Source organism: Chinchilla lanigera, unplaced genomic scaffold, assembly GCF_000276665.1.
Source record: "Chinchilla lanigera isolate Chin_1 unplaced genomic scaffold, ChiLan1.0 scaffold00024, whole genome shotgun sequence".
In the NCBI taxonomy this organism is placed as follows: domain Eukaryota; kingdom Metazoa; phylum Chordata; class Mammalia; order Rodentia; family Chinchillidae; genus Chinchilla; species Chinchilla lanigera.
Genome location: NW_004955425.1, coordinates 20,098,617 through 20,123,769, shown reverse-complemented (window position 1 = coordinate 20,123,769; position 25,153 = coordinate 20,098,617). Strand labels below are relative to the sequence as shown.

Below are 25,153 nucleotides of genomic sequence, written 5' to 3'. Positions count from 1 at the left end.
TATTAAAAACTTTTACATTGTGGAATTTTCTTTTTCAGTGATAAAACTATGAATGGATAGGAGTTCTCTGTTCTCTATGGACTCAAGTTTGCACATTTCTATTTTTTCTTTGGAATAGAAGGGATCAAGATTTAAGAAGAGAAGTTGGCAAGCTAATCTTGCTGGAAGAGAAACTATGTGTTTCATAATGAAGACTTAAAAATAATGTTTATTTATGGATCATTGGCTCATGGGAATGGTAGTCCAGAGATTCAAACAGCATGATTTTCTGACTCTTGTTTGGATACTGTATTTTAGGGATGTGGTACTACTGTGTGTGTGGGGGAGACACGGAATTCAGCCAAGTTGTAATCTAATTGAAAGTGACAGATAATTGAGACTGTGGAGGTTTTGAAAGTGAATAGGACTGCTGTATTAGCCACTGCCCCTGATTTCACATGTTTAATTACTGTTTTAAGCTACATTCTCGCTGCCTAGAACTCAGCCAGTAATGATACTCAGATAATCACTAAATCTAGACACGTAGCAAAGACTAAGTTCCTATGTGCAAAATTGCGAAGTTGGCCCAGTTAATTGGGCAGCTCTCTCCACTTTTCTTGCCTTTCATTATCCTAATCATTATACTTGTGCTGTCTCAGGTCCTTCCTGTCATGGGGAGATTGATTTGATGGAGAAAGCAATGTTTAATGAAAGGCTTTCACAAGTTGGAACTTGGTGGTATTAGCAACCTCCTTTAAATTAGTGTTCTTCACAGTGTTGGAAGTGATAGCTTTAGTTCCTCCTTTAAATTAATGTTATTCAAAGTGTTATCTGCAGTTTTCTATTTGTTACTGGTTCATGAAAGGAGATAAGGAGCTTGTGCCAGAGCTTAAATCAGCTACAGCCTAGCACTTTGTAGCCAGACTTTCTAGATGAAGGAAGCAGTCATTGATTTACATTTTAACACAAGCTTCTTATTTCATGGCAGAGATGCAGTGCAGTAGCATTGCTTAAACTGCAGTCCATAAACATTTATCCCTTCTACTTATACGCCTGAGGGCAGAGAATGGGGGTGGAGAGATAAAATTAATTGGAGAATGAATTACTAGGTCTAGTTGATGAGGTCTTGAGGTGGGAACAGAGCAGAAGCCCCTGAGGCAGCTCCCTGAGGAGTCCACAGAATAACCTGAGAGGCGAGAGTGCTCCTACATGGACTCTACCAGTCTGGTATTGACTTTGGGGTTCATTCTGAAGTGCTGTGGTTGACACAATGGAACACAGGACCTGCTCTCAGGGTGTTTCCTGTGCAGTACACATGTGTGTGTTTGTGAGTGGGAGTGAAGGGAGAGCAAGAAATAAAATCAGCTGCCCTGAGATTTCCCAGAAGTACAGGGGTTTACCTCAGTCCAGGGCTAGCGCTCCTAAGCTGTGTTTACATGGGAATTGACAGGATTAACTTGCTTTTCTGCTGGACGCTGCAGTTGCAATTATTGCAGTGTGGGATAACAAAGGAATCTTAGATATAAGAATCAAATAATTTGTGGTAAGTACTGTGGGTGCCTGTGCAGTATCCACACATTCTCCTCTTTTGGCAGAAGTCCAATTTTGTTTGAGAAAGAAAAGCCTTCTGTTTCAACTTCCTGTTTCAAGTTTTCTTCATATCAGTACTTTATAAAATTTGGATGCTATCATAAATGGTCTTTTTCATTCCACTTTTTTATTAATAATTTAAACATTTTTGTTAGTAGATGTTTGCAGTACACAGTGATTGTATTTATCCTGGGGAGTTTGTACCTAACACGTCCTAACTCTTCTTTCCGCTCCTTCCCCTCACATCCACTGTGTTCTGAAGTTAGCAGGTTAAGGACAGTCATTGGTTTAGTTTCCTTGTTTGTGTTTTTTAGGGAGTGTCTGATCAAATAAAAAAGAACAAAAGGAAGAGAAAGAAAAAGAAGTGATGTGAGTGGTGGAGACACAGCTGATGTTCTGATGACCTCTATGCTGGGTCTTTCAAATTTGCTTTTTCAACTAGTTATTTTCTCTCAGAACTGTACCTTACCATCTTTTTTTTTTTAATAAAAAACCTCCACAAACATTACAGTTTGCTAAAAATTTACTTTATTAGTACATGTTTGCAGTCTGTAATGATTGTACCCATCGTGGGACTTGGTGAATGTGCACAGCGCAGCTTAGATTTCTTCTCACCTCCTCACTTCCCTCACCCTTTCATGTCTTGGTCTCCTTTCTGTTACGGAAGACCTATTTCCCCATTTCTTACTTTAAACTGAAAAAGATTACACTAACATTTATTTATATTCTAACATAGTACCTTTAAACATGAGTTTTCATAATGTCTAAGAATCTAGCTGGTTTAAGCAAAGAGTTTTGTAATGGCATTAGGTGTTTCATCCATTCTCCAGGAGAGCTGCAAAGACCAAGTGGGGCCGGGAATGATATTCTGCCATACCTCTGGGACAGTTTGGCGGAGCTATTGGTGTCTACCATTCCAGGTTCTTGGGCTAGCACGGTGAGCTCCTTTAGCTGGAGACGTTCTCAGAAGGAACTGATACCGGTGGCCTTCTAAAATCTCACTCAAGCCATGTTTGGTTGGTGAAATTTGGATTCCATTTCAACAAGAGAGTCTGGGAAGAGCGGGCTTTCGTACAGTTTCAGCACATCTCCTTTGTAGCAGAAACTATAGCTTTGCTCAGTTGACATTTCCTTCCAGCTCTGGCCCACTTTTGCTCCTCTCCTCCCCAGCTTCTACAATTGAAGAGCGAAACAAGAGTCAGGGCTGGCAGGGAAGTCAAGTTAACAAACCGATAATATCTGCTAGGAAGAGTGTACAACAAAAGTAAATCTTCCCCTCTGTCTGATTCCCTCGGTTCCCTGATCTCCTCTAATGGAGCAACCACTACCAATTTGTGGTACGAAAATCAACGTATCATTCTGTATTAGTGCATATAAATTGATTTCATCTTAAAAAATAGCTGATGCTTGATTTACTTCAACCAGTGTGCTACTCCATGCTATTTTGAATTAATGTGGTTTCTACCTGGTGGAAAGGACTGATATTTTCGGATGAGGCCATGCAGTGTGTTCAAGTGTGAAATGCTCTTGCATTCTGATCCTTTCCCTGACCAGTGGCCTCCCTCCAGTTGGCCCCCGCCTGGGACCCCTGAGGCCTCTCTTCTTCAGCTAATAAGAGTGAACACTTGGCACAGAGGTTAAGTTCTGATTGGGTGAGGCATGCTGGTTATTACATATTTTTGATATTTCCCCCACTGGAATGCAAATGACACCCGCTAGTTTCTGTTTATTTCCAAAGCCTTTTGTGATCATCTAGTCATAGTCATAGTTTCACCAATGAAAGATGTTTATTTAGCTTATTCCTTACTGATGTATATTTAGGTTGTGTCTAGCTTTTTGTTACTCTAATACACCTCGACATGCGTCTTTGTTCATATAGTCAGATCCCTAGAAGTAGCATTGCTTTGTCAAAAGATTTGTGCCTACACAATTTCATGGGTCCTGCCAGAATGCCTTGCAAAGAAATTGCACTAATATATACTCTGACCAACAGTATATAAGAAAGTTCACATTTATCTTGCCAAAGAGAGTTTCATAAAAGATTTTAAAATGTTTTAGTGAAACCAATTTACCCTTTTTAGCAATGATATTGAAAATACATTAGTTTTGTATGAATGGCTCCTAAGGAACCTAAACTAAGGTACTATCATGAGATCCTTGCTTGCTTTTGGAACTACCATTTTGTTACTTTGCTGGGTTCAACATACAATTTGATATTTTTGTTTTACTTTCTGATATTTGGGACATTTGTTGGTTCACAGTCTTTTGTTACTATTCCTATGTTCCATGGTTACTCAAAGATGCCAACAAGAATTCTGTGATAATATACATACCTTTTTTTATTGTTTTGAAGCAGTTATTCTCAAGCTAGGGTGCTATTGCTCCTTCAGGGACATCTGGCAATCTCTGGGGACATTTCTGATGATCATACCTGGGGACTTCTGGTATGTAGTGGGTAGAGGCCAGGGTTGCTGCTGAGCACCCTACACCACACTGGACAGTCCCCCATGACAAGAACTGTCCAGTCCAGAGCGCCAGGAGTGCTGACAACAATAGACCTGGCCTTCACAGGATGTACTCCAAAATGTACATTTATCTGGACAGTGAAGCGTTCTTTTTCCATCTCTTTTCCTATCTTGTTTATCAGTTTTCTCTCAATATGTTGGCACAACTTTTCCATTTAAGACCATTTTCGCTGGTAGACAGGATGAATGGGTAAAATAACTGTCATTCTCTTTCTCCTGGTCACTTGTTAATATTATAAAATCTTCCCAGGGAGAGAGGAGTGTATCTTTCTTCTCCTTCCATCCTCAAATAAAACCTACAAGTTTTTGTGTTGCGTGACTGTTTTTCACAAATCTCATTTTAGCTTTATCTCAGTCTTCTGATAACAACACCACACCGATGTGTTCATCCTTATCTTTGTCTTCTTCTTTCTTCTTTTGTGTGTTGTCTAAAAAAAATCTCAGCTCTAAGTTATTTATAAATACTCTCTCTCATTTTCCCCTCATTTGTGGCTGTAGTAGTTGAGTTTTCTGACCTGTCCTTTAGACTCATGGCTCTGGGACGTTCTTAAATTTTCTGTGAACTGCGAGGCTGTCTAAGATACTTGTCTTACTTCGCCTCCTGTTTTCCTTCCTGGCCATGATGAACTCTAAAGTGTTATGTTCAGTTTCTCTCAAGGTTCCTGTCACTTCCACTGAACTAATAGATTCCTCTTTGTTGGTGGGAATTAAGTCCAGGGTATAGCTCCATTCTTTGCCTCTTTTGCTCTCTGAGTGATTAAGTTATTTGTCAGGAGACAGAAGATAACTGAGAGGGATGATTCTCCCAATTCAGATTTTAATTACTTTATTAACCTTAGGTTTTACTGTACTTTTAGATATTTGCCAGGCATCTTTTTAAATCTCTCACTAAAATCAACTTTCTTTTCATTTTATTTGGCTTTCTACCACTTCTTTTTTTAGAATTTATTATTTTGGGTATTTACTGAGCACACAGAGTTGAAGTATTTTTTACACTTTCTTTTGTCTGGGAGATTATTTCCCCTTGTATCTTTAAGAAATTCCTTTTTTAAGGCTATACAGTGTTTTAATATCTTCTTTTTACTTATTTTTGAAGGAAGGTTTATTTAGCTTTGGTGTTTGTTTTAAATAAGCTATGTATATTCCCTTTGAGCTATGAATTTCTGTAGTACAGCATTTTTCTCTCAAATCTCAAAGTGGAGGGCAAGCATCTTGTTACATTTCTTGACTGAAGTACATATCAGCTTCTCTTTTATTTTTATTTGGTCCTCTGTTTGAAGGCAGATTTTGTCTGAAGTAATGTGAAACGATTTAGGTTCACTTCCCTGCAGGAGCCCGAGAATGCTGACCTCCAAGGGCATCCTCTGCTGGTGTTGCTATGGGGTCTGCCCCTGCTACTGGGACTCTCATACACCAGGGCACAATGTGTCATGCTGTCCTTGTTCCCTTTTCTCCTGTGCTGCATTTCTGGGAACTAAAATCTTTCGACTAAAGGTAGTTAGAAACGTATTTCTGGGAGGTGGCCAGGAAACATCCCCGGCAATCTAAAGAGTATTTCCTAAGCAGTGTGAGGGTGTGAGCTGACTTTCTGGCTGTGGGTACCAGCCCCTAGTCTCTGATAGAATGTGAAGATACACAAGTGGGATGTGAGGGTCTGGCTCTATGGCTGCTGTAAATTCAGACTTGATTTGGTTCCTGCTCCCAATTGGAACTAGGGCTGGAACTAAATTGTACCCTGATTTGCATCATTCATGAAATGGATAATGTAGAGGGGCCATATTTAGCAAATAAAAATACAGACATTTTATTGTAAGTATAAGTAAGTCCTAAATATTGCATAGGATATAACTTGTGCAAGAAAATTGTTTATTGTTTCTTTGAAATTCAAAGTTAAGTGGGCATTTTGTATTTTATCTGTGAATATAAGATAAAGAAAAAGGTTTCCTAGTGTTTGATCATCATTAATGAAATCCTCATCTTTTTGTATGTCACCGACTGGTGTAACAGTGTCTTTTCTTAGCTTGCCAAAGTTGTCCTTCCCTGTCTTTCTTCAGCTGCAGGGCTGATCAACCAAATGGCTGGTTTGTTTATACTGAACGGGTCCTGATTAAGATTGACTAGGAGAGAGAATTTAAAAGACCCTTACACTAGCATTCACCTCTTGTGGCCTGCATTACTTCAAAAGGGACAATTTCTGCTGTAGCTGAACATACGGCCTCCTGACCCAACTGCAGTGCTTTGTAAGCTAGGAATTTGAAGGCGTGGGTGCTTGACTCGCTTTTGAAGATGGAGGCAGCTGCTGTATCAGAGTCAGTGTGGCCAATGACAGGCCCCAGGGCAGTGAGCGCAGAAGGGGAAGAGGTGGCTCTAGATGGCAGGGGTCAGTTATCATCCGTGACCTGTGCTGGGGACAGAACACCAGCACCTTCAGTGAGCTCACTTGCCTTCCAACTGGCTTCTCTGGCTTTCCCTCCTTGAGGTCAGAGAATCTCCCCAGAGTGTTTCCACAATTTGACAGACAAGAGAGAGATAATAAATAGATGCCCTATCAGTCTTGCACACTCAGTTGGGAGGTGATTTTAACTTGAAAAATTAAGAGGTATTCCACATTTTTGCCCCAAACTATTAAAGTAGACCTGGCTACTATCTGATATGCCTTTTACAAATCCAGCATCATAACAGACATTCTTTTATAATTATTGAATTTTGTGAAAGCTTCTTTTTCCTTTTTCCATAATGATGTGACCTCAGAAGACGGTATGTATTTACTATGGTCTTGTTCTTTGCAGTTTTGAATATACTGCTTACATCAAATATCTGTCTATAAAATAATATCAGGTTTTAAGATTTTCAGTGATTCCTGGCTGAGTGTGGTGGTGCACATCTGTAATTCCAGGAATTGGGGGACTGAGGCAGGAGGGTTGCTTTGTGTTCGAGGTCAGCCTAAGCTACATAGGAGTTCAAGGATAGTCTAAACTACCTAGTAAGACCCTGTCTCAAAAAAACAAAAGACAGCAAGATTCTCAATGATTCCTGTATCTCTTTCTGCTTTTCCATTTTGTGTTGTTAATATGTTTTAAAGACTCAGCTCAAAAATTTATCTGTGGACTGTGCATGGAAGCTCAGTGGCAGAGCACCTGTTTAGCGTGCATGAAACCATAACGTGCATGCGCGCGTGTGCGCATGCACACACACACACACACACACACACAAATCAACTGTAATGTAATCCTATTTTAACTTTGGTCACTTGTTTATCTGTGTTGCCTTGGACTTTAGTTAATATTATATAATCATATTATATATATATATATATATACACACACATATATATGTTAATTTATAATGTATCATTTTTTTTATCCTCATGATTACACTTTTCTAGGAAGATAAATAGGAGAATATAATTTTTGATCTTAGGGTAGGAAATAATTTCTTAAAGAAGACCCCAATGCATAGTAATATAGTTCAGATTGAAATTATTTAATTCCATTAATATAAACACTTTCTTTGCAAAATTAAAACATAAAAGAAGAGAAATAAAATTTACCATTTGAGAAGATAATATTACAAGTAATTCATATGAATATAATTGCATTGTTGGTCCCAATTCTTCTCCCTCACTGACCCTCTGCACCAGTATCCACGCCCTTTGCCATGTGATTCTGAAGCTCTTTCTACTAAGCGTAGAATGCATTTCTCTGCTCCATTCACGTTCCATGTGGCCATGAGACTTGGCTGGCCTATGGGACTATAGAAGAGGCGGTCTCCAAACTGGAGGCTACACCTTAAGGTCTGGTCTGCACTGTAATTTCTACTGTCCCTCTTATAGTTCTGCCCTACCCATGAGAAGAGCATGCTTCAGGTGGCCCTCTTGTCCAAAGGGATATGACAACAATGTGGATCAGATCTGGGTCTCAAAACTACAGCTCGGGGTAAATCTAGCCAGGTCCACCTTAATTAGCTAATTTTCAGCTAATCTGAAAACTCATATGACAGAATAAATTCTGTCTTATGCCACTGAGTTTTAGAATGGTTTGTTGTGTAATATTACACTGGAAATACATGAACAACAGACCACTTAATAAAAATTTAGTGTAAGAATTTATGAAAAATTAAAAATGAATAACATGAACAAATAAGAAATAATCGAATAGGCTTAGTGATGTGTGAAAAAGTAATTCACAGAAAACCTGAATGACCAATAAATAAATGAGAAGATTTTTAGCTTGCTTCACTAGGTATTGGGTAAATAAAAATTGAGACAGGAATAGATACTTCATTGCACCTATTAGATTAGTAAAAATTTAGTGTCTAGCAGTAATGTAGTATCTGTAAGAATATGAAGAAAATAGAACTTCATATGCTGAGATAATTTTAAGAGGATATCTGTTCTGGACAAAGAAAAACACATGAGACAGGCAGTAGACATTTTCAAGGAATATTATGGACAAATGATTACATCAAAGATGTACAGGGAATGTTTTTGTTTTTGGTAGTGGGAATTGAACTCAGGACCCCACCTTGTGCCACTGAGCTATATCCCCGGCCCCTGTACAGGGAATTCTTAAAATTCAGTAAGGAAAAAGATAGGCAACCTGGGGAAAGATAGAGGAAGGAAAAGCAGGGGAATGACACAAGTAAGCAGTTCGCAGAGAGTATACTGGAATGGTTGGCTAAACTACTTAGAAAGAGCTGCCAGGTATACTGGTAAGCAGAAGTGCAAATTACAACAGTGAGAGCCACTTTGCACTCCCATGTTGGCGGAAGAAAAGTGTCATTTAATAGCTTGTGGTGTGGAGCTGGGGACATGTGGATCCTCATGCTTTGCTGGTGATGTTTTTTGGAGACCAGCTTGCCAATATTTATTGGAACTGAATAATCACATGCATCCAGACCCAGGAATTCTACTTCTGAACTGTGGTCATTTGCTAGGGCTGCCATAACCAAGTAACATGGATTGGGTGATTTAACAAACAGAATCCCCCGCTCTCCCCAACAGTTCTGGAAGCTAGAAGTAAGGTGAGAGAATGAACGTCTTATGACAGTGCGTGTCAGGGTGGTTTGTTGTGTAGCATTATTGTAGAAGTCACTCGCCGACCTGATCAACGATATGTGAAAAGGTAGTTCACAGAACACTGGGATGTGAAAAAGTAAATGGAAAGATTCTCAGCTTGCTTCACTAGTACTTGGTAAAGGTCAGATCTAGGTACAGACAGGTTTGGTTTCTCCAGAGGCCTCTTCCTGGCTTGCAGATGGCCACTTTCCTCTCACGTCCTCCCTCTGCCCGTTCCTGAGGCCTTTTCCTGGGTTTGTCCTCTCTCCTTATCAGAACACCAATCGGACTGAATTAGGTCTGAGCGTGAAGTCTAACAGCCCGACTTCAACTTAATTGCCTCTATAAAGATGCAGTTTCCAAATAGAGTCATATTCTGAGCTACTGGAGCTAAGACTTCAACAAATGAACTGTAGAAGACATAGTTCAGCTCAGCCAATTGTGTTCTAGAGGGAGTCTGGCATCGGTACCCAAAGAGACATGAGTAAGAATGCTTATTACAGCACTGCTTCCCATAGAAAAGAGTTTGTTAGTGTGTAAATATTCTCAAGTAGGCGTATGGTCAGATACAATAGATGATACAGGCATATTGTGGAAAATGAAGGAGCAGATTAAATCCAGTGTATTATTTGGGAATTCATTTTATCAAATGACAAGATGTCTAGAGGAAAAAAGTTCAAATCTGGGGTAGGGGATATAGCTCAGTGGCACAAGTGCCTGCAAGGCAACCCTGGCAAGTGCAAGGTCCTGAGTTCGATTCCCGGTACCAAAAAAAAAAAAAAAAAAAAAAAAAAAGTTCAAATGCAATGACAGCAAGGACCCAAGCTCTTTGTGTAATTCTATTGTCTCCTTTCTCAGGTTTGCAGGACAGCGGTTTTGTTTCTAGGTGTCTCACTGTAGGAGAACAAGGAAAGAACCAGGGCTATGCCAAACACATCTGAATCACTTTTTACAAGAGAGCAAAAGCTTTCTCCTCAGCAGACATCTGCCACCATCTCATTCGCCAGTATTCTCTGACACCATCTGAGTTGCAAAAACGGCTGGGAAATCGAGAGTCTTGCTTCCATAGGAGAAAAAGGCAAGGGAGAGTAAGGTGGGACTATGTCCTGAGCAAGTAAACAAGCAAAGTTTCACACATTTATTTAGTTTAGCATGGATAGGACACAAAAATATTGAGAGACAGGTGTGCAAAGAGATGGGAAGTAGAAAACTGTGCAAACGTCAAAGTCTGTGTATACATGGAGTCACTATTAGTATATAGGTAGACATATCATTTGTAAAAAAAGCTATGGCAAGTTGATGGTAAAGGGCCCGGCGACTTCTAAAGCACTGGGGGATGAGTGGGGAGTACAAACTGGAGCAACAAAACAGAAAGCAGGCTTTCCCAGACCCGTTCCACTGCGGTGCCTTGAGCTGAGGGGTTTGATTGCATCATCTAATTCTGTGCGCAGAAGACCCAGAAGGAAAAACTGTGAGTTAGAGTGGGGTGTGTGTGGGGGGCATTCACACTCTTGGACAGGTTTATCACTGAGAATTGAAGAAATGTGATTCATTGTGTTTATGACTAAATTTAATTCTTTTACCTTTCTGTGTGATGAACTAGGTCTTTTGAGTATACTTGAAGGCCTGCTGGGAATTACGTTGTAGTTTAAATTTAGGGACCACGGCAGCAGTTAATTTTGAAAAACTTAGGGTTATTGTGATTTTTGCAAAGTTCATTTTCTTTTTTTGTGCACATATTTATTTGCTTTATTATGCAAAACTATTAGGTTTGACTTCTAGAGAGTTGTGTGGGGCTCGCAAATAAACACAGCTACTTGGTGGTGAAATCCAACCCTCCTAGTTTTCTGTTATTATCTTTGGAAATAGAAAGTGTGGGAGAAAGGATTTCCTCTCCGTCTCTGGTGCGGCCTCCCTGGCTGAGTGACTGCTTTGGAATGAAGCAGCTTGGCAGGGTCCCCTGAGTCCTGCATGGGAACAAGACACAGAGGTTTCTATTTTTTAACCTACTGTCATTCTTTTGCTTTTAGTTCAGTGTTCTATCCTTAAACCATGTCATATCCAATCTTCTAAGAACACATGCAATTTATTAATAGATATCATTTTATCTTTCTTTTTCTCTATTAGGCATTTGTTACACCTTTGGAAGCAGCTCTAACGTGCTTCCATTTTAGGACCTTGTTTCCTTGTTTTTTAGTTATAAATTATTAGGATTAATAAGGTAGCTGACCTCTGGTTAAAAAGATTCAGTTCACTTAATAAAAGTGTGTGAACTTAATGACTCTTTATCCACTTTTAAGTCAGGTGGGAAATCCCTTTGTTATCTCTCAGACTAGCCCTCGGAAATTTGGTTTGGAAAAGCAGAATTCCAGAAAGATTAACAACAGTGAACCAGTTCATTGTAATTAGTCCTCCTGCAGACCCCAGAGTAACTTTCTAAGCGGTTACTCTCCCTCACAGCTTCGCGGGTCCCATTTCACAACACGAGGCTGTCAGGGTAAGTGGGGCCAGTGTGGACAAGGCTGAGGAAAGTAGTTTGGGTTTTTGTTTTTGTGGCGCTGGGGATATAGAGGGAATCAGCCCACTCTTGTCGGCCCACTCCGGTCACTCCTGTTCGGGTGCACTTGTAGGAAGCCAGCCCAATAGTTTGTATTTTATTTTATTGTATTTTATTTTATTTTAAGGTCTTGCCAAGACCCTAAATTATTGCTCAGGCTGTGCTCAAACTTGTTATCCTCTTGCCTCTGCCTCCCCGAGTTCTGGGATTACAGGCACGCGGCATCGTGCCTAACTGGGTCGTCTGAATCTGAGCAGTTTTTCTTGTGGTTTTGACTGTTCTCCTCCTGACCCTTCCTCTTGTCCTACTTCTCGGCCTTGCTTGCCAAGCGCTGCACTTGGTGGCTGTGTCTCCCTCTGTGAGCTCTTGGGAAGCTCATCTGCTCGCACAGGTTGGGTGTAGCAGATGGACAGCTACCGTATCTTTATCTGTTACGGGTTTTTCTTCCAATAATCCTGGATTCTGCATTTCCAGCTGCATATAGGACACAACTCATTTGTACCTTGTACCTGTCTCGGTAGCTCACACTTCCCATACCTAATGTGTGTGAGAGGAAAAACTTGCTCTAGATCTGTACATCGTGGGATGATTACCTGTTATGAGCCTGCCACAGCAGGACATTGATAAAATGTTTTGAAGTTAAAGTGAAATATATAAAAATGTATTGAAAATTGAAGTAGAACATAAAATGTATGGAGACACTTTTGCTAAAAGTGAAAAGGAGTATTTTAAATAAGAAGTATCTATTCATCAGCCATTCAACTTCCCCTCCCACCTAAGCATTACCATGACATTTTTTTTTTTTTTGTTCTTACAAATAGGATTGAGACTTAAAAGATCCTTAAGATACCTAGAGAATAAAGAATAGCTAAGCGAGACAGTTTAGGAGATCCTCTGTGAGGAACCAAACTCATTTTTGGAAAGTATAGTGGAATTAATTGGTTAGATGGAACTAGGAAATGAGTTATCTGTATATTCCAGAAGGCATGACTGATTGGCAAAAAGGGTACACAAATTCTGACAGAGCTGACTTTTTGGTTTTTTTCTGAATGCTAATCCCCTAAGTTAGTCTGAAAAATAATTCTAAGTATGGTATACTATAAAGAATGCATCAGTGTAGAAAATTAAAGATGGAATTTTGTCAAAGAATCAATAAGAGTTGAAGAAATGTTGTATCTTGCTTCCAAATGTAAAATGTGATTTTTACTAGTTATTACATGAGGAAGGAAACTGCTAAATGTAGATATGAAAGTGATTTCATAGAGCAGCTCTTTTGGTGAAGAACCCCAAAGTGCTTTTATATCGTAAGTGGCACTCCCTTTTAGAGGAAAAGAAGGCATCATTTCCTGCTCTGAATGACAGCCGAGGACGAGAATGATTATTTTTTTGAAAATTTAATGTGTAAACCTTGTCATTAGGCAAGTCCAGGTGCACAAAAAGCGATGACGCTGAGTCTTTAGATGTGCTCAAAATTTTTTGCCATAGTTAATTTAATAAACTTGATGCATGTGATAACATAGCTTCAGAGAAGCACAGGAATTATCTTCAGTCAAGATAAATTTGTGATGCTTAGTGATTTTGGCTAATTAGTGAAAATTTTTATTTTTAGAATAAATCAGGCAAATGGATGTTCATACCTTACCAAACTGTTTATTTACAAAAAAAACCCCTGTAGATTCTATGAGAAATTTGTTAGCAATGACGCTGCACGCGTGTGAGAGATAAAATGATGCTGTGGTAATGGGCCACATCTTTTGAAGTTAGCCTGTAGCTTCTAATATGTAGTGGACAATTAGCAAATATTAAATACGGCACTTAGAAAGTATAAGTTAAACAGTTTGCAAGTGTAATTCAGAAAAGAGGTTATTTAGTATTTAGTTCTGCTGTCTTCAGAATTTGTTTTGGATTTTCTAATGGGGCTTGGAATTGTTATGTGAAATTTTTGTTTGTTTAGTGTTTTAACTCAGAAAAATTTAAGGCTGTGGAAAGTCTTTCTGATGGTTGAACTCAATTCTTCTGGGCTTCTAGTGCTTTTCTTTTATAGGAGGCACGTAACTAAGCAGACAGAGGAAGAAACGGTTTGTCACAGGTGAGAAGCGCTGAACGCTGAGATGGGCTCTGGAAGTCAAGAGTATATGGGCCATGAAACGGGCGATTTCTAAACACATTTATTAAGAAGCTGAGACGGGTTGCAGTTCCTCTTCGAAGAAGGAAAATATGCAAATATCATTGAGTGCAATGCTGTGCGTATTCAGATCTAATGACGCCCTCAGCTGGCTAAATGAGGGGTTGCATTTAAAATGACTTTTTCCTTTCTTTTCTTACTTTCTTTCTTTTCTTTCTTTCTTTCTTTCTTTCTTTCTTTCTTTCTTTCTTTCTTTCTTTTTTCTTTTCTTTCCTTTCTTTCTTTCTTTCTTTCTTTCTTTCTTTCTTTCTTTCTTTCTTTCTTTCTTTCTTTCTTTCTTTCTTTCTTTCTTCTTTCTTTCTTTTTCTTTCTTCCTTTCTCTCTCTCTCTCTCTCTCTCTCTCTCTCTCTCTCTCTCCTTCCTTTCTTTGTTCCTTTCTTTGTTCCTTCCTTTGTTCCTTCCTTCCTTCCTTCCTTCCTTCCTTCCTTCCTTCCTTTCTTTCTTTCTTTCTTTCTTTCTTTGTGGTCTTTTTGAGACAGGGTCTCACTATGTATGTTGTTTAGGTTGTCCTTGAACTCACTTTGCTGCCCAGGCTGGTCTTGAGTTTGCAGCAATCCTCCTGCCTCAGCCTCCTGAGTGCTGATATTACAAGTGTTTATCACCATGCCCAGCTAAAAGTGAGCTACTTTTAAAAAATAAGACTGATTGCTATATTAATTATCAAAGAATTGAGCAGTGTGAAGCATTGTGATGTAAATAGGAAAAATTAAAAATGTGAAGAAATAAGCCAATGTATTGATTACGTATTTTCCAAAGGGAAATTAATATGGGGATACCTATAGTTGGAACCTCCTAATGTTTCAATCTATTTTTTAACCACGGAAGTAGGCCATGGGGAAGAAATACATTAGGGGAAAATGCGTGTATTTCTTGCTTCTATCCCACAAAGCAATTTTGATTGACTCAAGATATTTCAGTTAGTTTGACTGATTATTCTTAAATTCCTGCTATAAGGACTACTGGCGTACATCTAAAGATGGCACAGGACCTGCTTCTCTCTGCGTACCCTGATTTAATTTCTGTTAAAAATAATTGCAGTGGGGGCTGGGGATTTAGCTCAGTGGCACAGCGCCTGCCTGGCAAGCGCAAGGCTTTGAGTTTGATTCCTGGTACCCGGAAAAAAAAAAAAAAAAATTGCAGTGTGAGCAAGTAATTTAGGAGGCTGGTAGTTTCAGGAAAAATATCCTGCTTCAAAAGTTTTACTTATACAGATTCTCAAAGGTACCTTGGAATTTAGGGTTTTTGGGGTACATGACATACATGAAAGTTGTGTTGGAAAGTTGATCCCTGACAATTTTTCATCCTTTCAGTATGGTTTTGAAAAATAGAATTTCCGGTCTGACTCTGTTTGATGTTGCCCTCCGCTGGCGTGTCACTTTAAGAGCACCCATCCCCCTTTCCGCTTGAACCGCTGCGTCCCGTCACTCATCCTGAAATACACTGGGGTGCTTGTCAGGCTGTTTGCTTACAGAAGCATCATAAGCCAAATTGTGAGCCATAATAGTGGCCTGAATTTCTAACACAAGAAATTGCTTAGACAGTCGGTTTAGTGTCTGTGTATGGGCAATGCTCTGTCCTGCAGTAGGTGAGTGAAGGGTCAAACTTTTAAAGCCAAACTTTGCTATGAGGCAAATCCTAGTACTGATAGATTATGGATGGTTGGTTAGATAACTTTGGGGGGAGTGAAGGGACATTTTTTCTATTAAGTGGGATGAATAGAAACTATTTGTGTACTTACCACTTTTATATCTAATTTTACTTGTAGTAACACTAAACTCTAGTCTACTTTGTGAAAACTCAATTTTAAATGCCTACTTTTTTGAGTAGATAAGCAGGCAGCTCAGATTTAGATAAAAAGTGATTCTCGAACACAGGTTTTTCTTTCACAACAGCTCAGGCTGACTCCGTGGAGCGGAGGGGTCGAATCTGCCATGCAGAGTGTCTGTAAGTGGTTTTAAAAATAGCACTGAAGCAAATTCTCATGTGTCAGTGCCCAAGCCATCGTAGTCTGGCCTCAGAGCGTTTACAAATTCCTATCGTGATTGAGCTATTAATTATCTGAGCGTCCGTGTGCCACGCACGGGAAGCTTTACACTCTTTCAACATCAAAGCTGTGCAGTGAGCCAGTTCTTTAATTCCTATTATGGGTCTCCAAGCTTAAACTGTGCATGGGTGTGGCCTGTCTTTTTTGTGTGCAGGCTTAAATATTTTTGAAGAGAGAATTGAAGAAGCCAGAAAGGGAAGGACTTAAGGATTCTGATACTTATATGTTCAGGATGGTAGGGAACAGTTGAGATGCAACCAAGAATTAAAGTTTTAAGGCTTTATCTAGGGTAAATAACAGATTGCTTTTCCAGATACATTTAGTAATTATTTATTCCTTGCCTTGTGGTAGAAAGGATTTAAGGTGATTTATAAGGCTACATGAAATTCAAGATAGGGTGAATTAAATATGGAGTGAAAGAAGAATGAGTGTGATGTTGTAAAATAGCCAAAAATAAGATAAAGAAAAAATGATTCTCAGCTCTGGTTTCTTGACACTGATACATTGTGGATGGACGGAAGCGGAAATGCAGGGTCACAGAAATCTCCCGGTGGATTTCACGCAAACCAGCCGCCTCTCTGGCCCTGGGCGGCAGCTGGGCCTGAGGAGGTTGTGTTGAGTGTCGAAGTTAGTGAGTAAACTTTACCCATCAGCTGGGGTTTGATGGAAAAGGTGGAGAACTCCTGCCCTTTAACTCACACACATGTTTACACGGCATCCACGTGACTCCAAGTTTCTAGAAGCTGAGAAACATCGGTCCATGACTCAATTCAGAAGGAAGATTAAAGAGTTTTTCTTTCTTGGAAACAAGTAGGTGTTATCTAAATAAATTCAAACATCTGTATATTAGAACAAATACGGTCAAGCCAATCTTTAAAATGGAATTTACTTAGCATTTTGTAAGAATTTATACATACAAAATTCTGGTCTTTTCCCTAGTAGACTGCTGTGAGATGAGCTACTTTTTTTTCTCTTTACTGTTCCGAGTGAGCAGTGAATTGCACTTGAATTTCAGATCTGTGAGGTCGAAATTATTCTGATCAATGTAATTGGGAGCAAAGTTACTGGGTAGAAGAAGGAACTCAGAGATAGGACCCTGTGATGTGCTTTGATTTTCCAGCACTCATAAACACCTACTGTGTTGAAGATTCTGAATGCTGTGCCTTTTCTCCAAATACCAAATCGGGCCTGCGTAAGAGAATGAATGAGCTTAGAGACTCTCTGAGCTCACACACATAGCATAGTACTGAAAAAAAGAGACAAAAGCACAGCACATAAAATTTTGCTAAGGATTTTCAGATATGAACTTGACACCTCAGGGGCAGTCATTTGACTCTTTTTTAATTCCGTTGTTAAAAATAAGATCAATATGAAATGATTTAAGAAGCAGGACAATGACAAATGCCCAAAACTTTTGCTTTTGTGGTTTTGTACTATAACTCTTATGTGAGCTGATATAGAGTTTTTTGCTGGAAGACATAAGTCAAATGGATAACACATTTATTGGGTGTATGGGATGACTGAGGAAAGCCTGGACACATCCGAAGCAAATATTGTTGAGAAGTTAAATCACTCTTCGGCACCAAATCAACTGAGTCATGTACCAGGGGGACCAAGATGCCTAAGAGCTAAATAACTTTCAAAAGCGTTAGCTCAGAGCATCTGAGGTCCAAAGAGCTGACAGAGCTGTTGGATGCCAGTAACTGTAGTAATTATACAGTGAGTGAAATAACCTAGAATACTTTCACAGTCAGAGAATATTTGTGGGGTAAATAATGAATGGAAAGGTGTTTCTTTTTAGACAATGCTGGGCATTGGGCCTCATGCATGGTAGGCAAGTGTCTACCACTGAGCTACGCACCACTGAGCCAAAGAAGATTTTTTTAAATGTTAAATTTATTGAGAAATAACTTACATATGTTAAGTTCACCACTTTAAAGTTTACAACTTGATGAGTTTAGCAGTTGCATATAGTCATATAACCACCACCACCGTCACAATAGAATAGCTGTGGCACCCTAAAACTTTCCTTGCCTTTGGCTTCTAGTAGCTGCACAGCTGTTTCCCTATATTGGCTTTTTAAGAATGTCATGTCCATGGAATCGCAAGGTGCGCACTCATGTCTGACCCTCAGTCTGCGTAAGGCCATCGATATTCGCTCATATTGTTGCTTACATCAATAGCTTATTTTGTTTTTCTTGTATGTGTGATGGAAAGATTATATTACAAATGGTTTATCTGCCTATTGATGAAAATTTGAGTTGTTTCCAGTTTTGACTATTATTAATAAAGCCATCGCGGATATTTTAGACAGGTCTCTACATGGACTTATACTTGTATTTCTCTTGGGTCATGGGGTGAATAATTCAGTTTATTAGTCTTTTCCGTTGTGGATTATGCTTTTGGCATTGCATCTAAACCTTGCGTATGTATATATGTGTGTAAACCAAGGTTACACAGGCTTCCTTCTGTTTTTTTCTGGAAGTTTAGTAGCATTAGACTTAGAGCTTACCTTTAGCTCTATGAGCCACTTGAAATAAATTTTTGTGAAATAGCATGAAGATAAGGCCATTATTCCTGTTTTTTTGCCCATGCGTCCATTTGTTGAGAAAATCATGTTCTCCTCATTAAGTTTCTTTGGCATCTTTAATGAGTATCAATTGTTTGCATTAATGTAATGCTAATACAGAGAACTTAAAAATATAATACCATTATTATAACCATTAAAATGATCAGTAATTCTTAACATAAAGTGTTTACTCAATTTCAAAGCTTAAAAATGTCTTTTATAGTTGGATTTTGAAACCAGAATGCAAGATCCATACATATTATGTGCTCATTTTGATCTATAATAATTTCCCTCCCCCAAGTTATTTGCTTTGTGTTTCACACATTTGAGCAATCTCCTCCTCTCATGTCATGTGACATATTCCTCTTTTCCATAAACTGATAATGAGATAGAAACAAAGCTTGATTGCATTTAGGCTCCATTTTTTTGCGAAGATCCCTCAGTGGTGTGACGTGCTCTCATTGCACCCATCAAGAAGTGTAGTGTGGGTGACCTCACATGAGTGCAGTTAAAATCGACCAGGCTCTGAAAGCGCAGTCATTACAGTGCTGGTTAATCACTCACATGATGGTTTTAGCTTTAACGATCATTATTTAGACCTTATACTAGGGGTTGGAAATAATTATTTTTTTCACTCCATAATTTTTAAATTAGTTTTATTTTTTGGATTATTGTACAAAGAAGAACTCTTCCCCTTTCTGTTATTTCATTATCCTATAGAATAATTCATACCAGATAATCAGGAAAGTACTTGGTTATTTTCCATTATTTAACTATTTTCAGAAAATACAACTGTGTGCCTAACAACTCTGAAAGGTGACCAATGAATTTTTGTTTTTTCAATCAATTTTAACATATTGTCTATGCTATGGTCTGTTATAATATTCATTCTTTTTGATAGTCAAAATTTCCCGCTTTTGGCTAGTAAGAATCCTTTGGTTTCTGAGCTTTTGACAAAACTCCAGTGGGTTTTGCTTAGTAGCACAAGAAATTCCAGGTTCATTTTGTATATTTCCTGCTCCAGACATTTGATGTCACCGAAATTATTCATTTCTGTGTGCTTATGTTGCTAGCTTGAAATATGACTAAAGTTCTTCTTTTGTTTGTTTCATTTTTTGATTTATGAGTTAATTGTTTTTTAATTATGTAAAAGAGTTATGTGGTTACAAAGTCAAAGTAGCATTCTTCTCTGTCTGTGCTATTATTTTTATTCTCTTACGGACAGCCATTTAAATTGATTTTCTGTTTATCATCCATGGTTTCTTTTTGAATACCTAAGCAAGAGTATAAACATGTATGAAATACCGCCTTTTTATATAAAAGGAGTATTCTGTAAACACTGCTCTATACTGTGCTTTTCTACTGATCAGTGTGGTCTGCAGGTCACACCATAGAAGCGTAAAGCAACTTCATTTTTATTTTATTTATTTATTTATTTATTTATTTATTTATTTTTTGGTTTTTCTCCGGTACCAGGAACCGAACTCACGACCTTGCGCTTGCCAGACAGGCACTTTTGCCGCTGAGCTAAATCCCCAGCCCCGCAACTTCATTTTTATAGCTGTGTGGCATCTGTTCGTGTGGATATACCACAATTCCCTTTTCTCTCCCTCTCTTCTTTTCTCCCTTCTTTTCTTCTTCTTCTTCTTTTTTTTTTTTCTGGTACCGGGAATCGAACTCATGACCTTGTGCTTGCCAGGCAGGCGCTGTGCCGATGAGCTAAATCCCCAGCCCCTCTTTTCTTCTTTTTAAGTTTTTAAACTTTTTTTTTTTTTTTTTTTTTTTTTTTACAAGAATTGTACAATGAACTGTCTTGGGCATACATCACTTTGTAAATTTCTAGAAGTACATTTATTGAATTAAAGGATAAATTCATACATATATGAGGTGTGATAAAAATATACAGTGAGCATTTAAATTGACATTTACAATAAAAGGCACATTGCCATTGATCCCCCTACTTTGAACACACTTATCATTCTAGCCACTTTTTCCTTCCTTTGTTTGTTTTGTGTTTTTGAGAGAGGGTCTCGCTGTTTAGTTCAGATTGGCCTTGAACTCACTATGTAGCCCATGCTGGCCTGAAACTCGCAGCAATTCTCCTGCTTCAGCCTCCCGAGTGCTGGGATTACAGGTGTGTGCCACCACTGCCAGCCCTCTTGCTGCTTTCTGAAGTTCTGGAAGTCCTTTTGTGAACGTCTTTATGAGATATGATAAAAGATACAGTACATGCCACTGCTCAGTGTCATTCAGTGGAAAGACAGGCTTATCACTCCCTGGATATGGCGCAGTGTGACTCCTGGCTCTTCTCTAAATGCAAAATGACCATGAAAAGTAAACATTTTGTGCCTGGGATTGTGGTGCACAGCTGTAATCCCAGCACTCAGAGTTGTGGGGGCTGAGGCAGGAGGATTGCCACAAGTTCGAGGCCAGCCTGGGCTACATAGTGAGTTCAAGGCCGGCCTGCCCTACAAAGCGAGTCCCTGTCTAAAAAGAAATCAATACAAAGTAAACATTCTGCATCAGTTCAGGACACTGAAAGCCATAAAGGTGTAACCAAGCACATGAAAGGAAACTTCCAGAACTGCTTCAGAAAGTGGCTGTGACAACGGGATAGGTGTGCTCAAAGCTGGGAGTAGTATTCTAAGGGGGGTTAATGGCAGTGTGTCTTTCACTGTAACAGTTAAAACAATTTTAAACAATCGCTGTATCTTTCTGATCATGCCTCATATGGATACATATCCACCTATGTGTTGCAAATGTGCTTGCCATGCAGACAGAGCTTTTTTTTTTTTTTTTAACACATCACATCTCCTTTCTATTAGGACATGCTTGCTGTACATAGTGATTGCATTCATCATGGAGATTTGATGCCTGTACCTAGCATGTCTAACTTGTCATTCCTAGACTTCTTTTCCACTTATGAAAAATCTATCTGCATTTCCTGTTGTCCACCCTTATTTTCCTCTTTAAATTATTTATGAGAGAAACTCTGCAATACTTAAGCTTGTGTATCTGATTTATTTACTTAACAGTATTGTCTCCACGTGCATCCATTGTCTTACAAATGACTCAAGTTTATCCTTTTCACGGCAGAGTAGTACTCCATTGTATATAAATGCCACATGTTCTTTGTCCATTTATCTGTTGATGGATATATAGGGTGCTTCCAAGATTTAGTTATTATGAGTTGTGCTGTGATAAACATGCGTGTGCCTATATCACTGAAGTATGATGTCTTTAACTCTTTTGGGAAGATACAGAGAAAGGGATATGATACTTTTCTGTGGTGTGAGCTTGAATGCCTAGCTGACTGGTTCATAGTGTGCTAAACTATGTCCTTAGTGTGGCTAAACGGTAGACTGACTGAAGAGAAAGCCCCACCCTGGGTGTGGGCGGCACCAGCCAGTAGGCTTGTAGCCCAAACGGAATAAAAAGGGAAAGAAGGAAATCTTGCTTCTATTTCTTTGGAGGAGCTTCCGTCTTTGCCTTGTCTTTATATGTCCACTGCAGGTTTCTAGCACAGACTTTTTAGCCTCATAGTGACTGTACTAGGTTATCTTCTTATTAATGATGCAGAGGATTCCTTTTTCCCTAGAGCCTTACCAGCATTTGTGATTATTTGGTTTCTTGATGACAGCCACTCTTTCTGGAGTAAGATGGGAATCTCAGGGTTGTTTTAGCTTGCATTTCTCTAATGGCCAGAGATATTGAACATTTTTTCCATGTATTTATTGGCCATTTGTATGTATTCTTCTGAGAAGTATGTTTATTTCATTTATTAATTTTGGTTATGATGCCTAGAGTAAGCATATTTTAATTTAGAGTAAGCATATTTTAATTTAGAGTAAGCATATTTTAGTTCATACAACGAGTCCATAAAACTCACAATTTTGGGGGGAGTGGCTCACTGATCATTTCTCAAGGTACATCCATAAAATGACTACCCAAAGTCAATAAAGAAAATTTCTAATACTTGAAGAAGCTCTTCAAAGTTTAAATTGCCACATGCTTAGGATACTGACTTTGATGATAAAATGTAACCTCGTTTGGTTCTATTGAAAACAAGAGGTCTTGCAAGCTAAGGAAATTAAAAGCGTAGACTCTCGAGGATCCCCACACTTTGTACGTTTAACAATTGTAGCCTTAGCCCTGGAGCACATCTTCTATATAGCACTTTGGAATAGATTTCAAAGGGCTTGAGATCTTTTATGAGGTTGTTGTGCATTAATACATTTTTAAAAATAATTCCTTATTGAGGTAGCATTTCTAATTAGGGTACATGTAGGAAATATGCCTTAGATTTTAAAGTCAAAAATACCATAAAATTAGGTACCAGAAGCAAGCTCTGTTTTAAACTCGATTGTTGTGGGAACAGCGTAAAAGCACTGATCCTTCTCTTGTTCACTAGAGTGATCCTGCCAAAGTGTAAACCAGATCATGTTTCTCTGTGTTCAGATGTCTGCATTAATTCTCATGGAGTTTGATGTGATTTATAGCTCTGATGATCTTCAGTCTTTGCTCTTCCTGTGCTTTTTGCAGCTTGCTCTACCCTGTTCTGCAAATGTGCCTGGCTTTCCTGCTACAAGCTTCTGCTGCGCTGCTTCCTCTGCCTGCCGCGCTCTTCCCCCAGGTGTGTCTGCTTGGCTAATTTCTTCACCTCTTCAGCTCTTCTCAAAAGCTCCCCTTCTCAGCGGGGTCCCTATCTCATTTAACCCTGAAGTCTGTTCCCAGCTTCTCTATCACCTGATCCCACTTGCTTCTTCTATTTTTAATATAGCACATGTGATTTTCTAATATACTAAATGATTTAATTTTGTTGTCACTATTATTTATGGTCTCCAGATTCCCAGGACTTACACCGAGTAGACATTTAGCAAATATAAAGTGAGTAAATGCATCAATAAATGGATGCTGCCCTGTGGCCTAGGGGTGCTTGTGTTCTCGTCTCATTTGTCTTATAGTTGACCAGAAGGCTGGGTGGAAGAACTTACACAGGTTACTTTTCTCTAAACTAACTTAGGGAAAGTATTTGTAAAGCATAAAAATAGCACTTGAAAAGAATTCCTTCTTATGTATGACATCAGGCAATTTCATGGTTCTATTGATTCTCTGACAGCCCTTAGATTCTTTTGCTTACCCAGTGAATAGAGCATTTGTGTCTTTTCTTGGTAGGCCAAACAAATGATTGAAGCAGAGAGGTGGGAGTGTGGGTGGGGATGGGGGTGAGCTTGGAGAACAGGCTTGTGTAGAAATTATTGCACAAGGTTCATATTATACAGAGTCCACCAAAAATGTATACACACTTCAGGAAAGGAAAAGCTTGTGTAAATATTGTAATACTAAATTTATTGAGACATCATGTGATTAATACAAGTTACTGTTGATCTCTACAGTTATAAGAGGTACTCAAGATGGTGGCCATTACCTTCCAGGCATTTATTAGTATGGCAAACTGCTGTTTGAGTTACCTTGGTCACTGAGATTGCTGCATGTACATTTTCAGCTTCTGTAAAGGCCAGCAGTGTAGTGGGCTTTCTGTGGTATATGATATCCTCTAGGGGCCCCTGTATGAGCATAACACCATCTATCGAAGAAATATCATACTATTCTTCTTTTCTTGAAATTTGCACACAGTTGGGTTTTTTTTTGTGGACTCTGTAGGTACCCAAACTCATATGCTGAAATCCTAACCCCAAGGTGAGGATATGAGGAAGTGGGGTCTTTGGGAGGTAATTAGGTCAGGAGATGAGGTCCCCCCGATATGAGGAGGCCCAAGATTCTCTGCTCCCCACTGTGTAAGGAGACAGCGAGACAGCACTGTCTGAAACCAGAGAGAACGCCCTCAGCAGACCCAGACCTGCCAACACCGCGATCACAGATCGTCCAGCCTGTAGAACAGTGAGAAATTAAATGTGTGTTGTTTAAGTTCTCCAGTCTACACTGTATTTGTTATATCATCTCTAGCTAAATAACAGAGAAAGGCAAATATCCTTATTTTTTTTATTTTAAAGAGTATAGTAAATGAGAAACAAACAAAAATAGAACAGTGACAGCATGCCAGTATCACAAACATAAACAAAGCAAGAATATTCAAAATGATACCGGGTTTCAAGACAGAATAATACGGATTAGCAGTGGTTGTTACATTACATATCGCTATCCTCAACTACGTTGCTCAGATTGCCAAATGTAAGAATGGAAGACTGTTCAAACCATTAAAGAGAATAAGAAAATAATTGTTAATAAAACATTAGAGATAATACAGAGTTTCACTAGACAAGATGGTAGGAGTTTACCCTTGTAATTCCATTGCATATTGTTACCTTCTAATCCGTTGCTCAGATTACCAGATATAAGAATGCAAAATTGATCAGAGCATAAAAAATTGTAAGCATTAACTGTTCATTTCTTTTTTTTAACTGTTCACTTCAATACACCAGACATCAGTAATACAGTTATTGCAGCTATTCATATATATTTATATTTTGCGTTCCTTTTTTCTTTTTTCTTCTTTCCCTCATCCCAGTTGTTCGTTCCTTTGAGCAATTTCTTTCCCTTTCCTGTCAGCTATTGTAGGTTTTGAGTTTTACCTAGTCTTTCAGGTTCCTACACCAAGGAGACAATATGATGTTTACACATGTGGGT

General features: G+C 38.9%; 1 protein-coding gene across 4 annotated transcripts in view; it reads left to right on the top strand.

Annotated features, from left to right (window-relative positions):
* Ctnna3 (catenin (cadherin-associated protein), alpha 3) overlaps positions 1 to 25,153 on the top strand; it is a 1,502,556-nt gene that overhangs the window by 2,431 nt on the left and 1,474,972 nt on the right. For 2 of the 4 annotated variants that reach the window (XM_005385969.2, XM_013514888.1), the window contains exon 1: positions 15,393 to 15,477. The exons of 1 other annotated variant lie outside the window; for it this stretch is intronic. In XM_005385969.2, the coding sequence (XP_005386026.1) occupies positions 15,459 to 15,477 (19 nt within the window). In that variant the 5' untranslated portion in view covers positions 15,393 to 15,458. Of the gene's footprint in view, positions 1 to 15,392; positions 15,478 to 16,668; positions 16,747 to 25,153 lie in introns of those variants that run through there. One more of the 4 variants, XM_005385970.2, reaches the window with a different exon arrangement.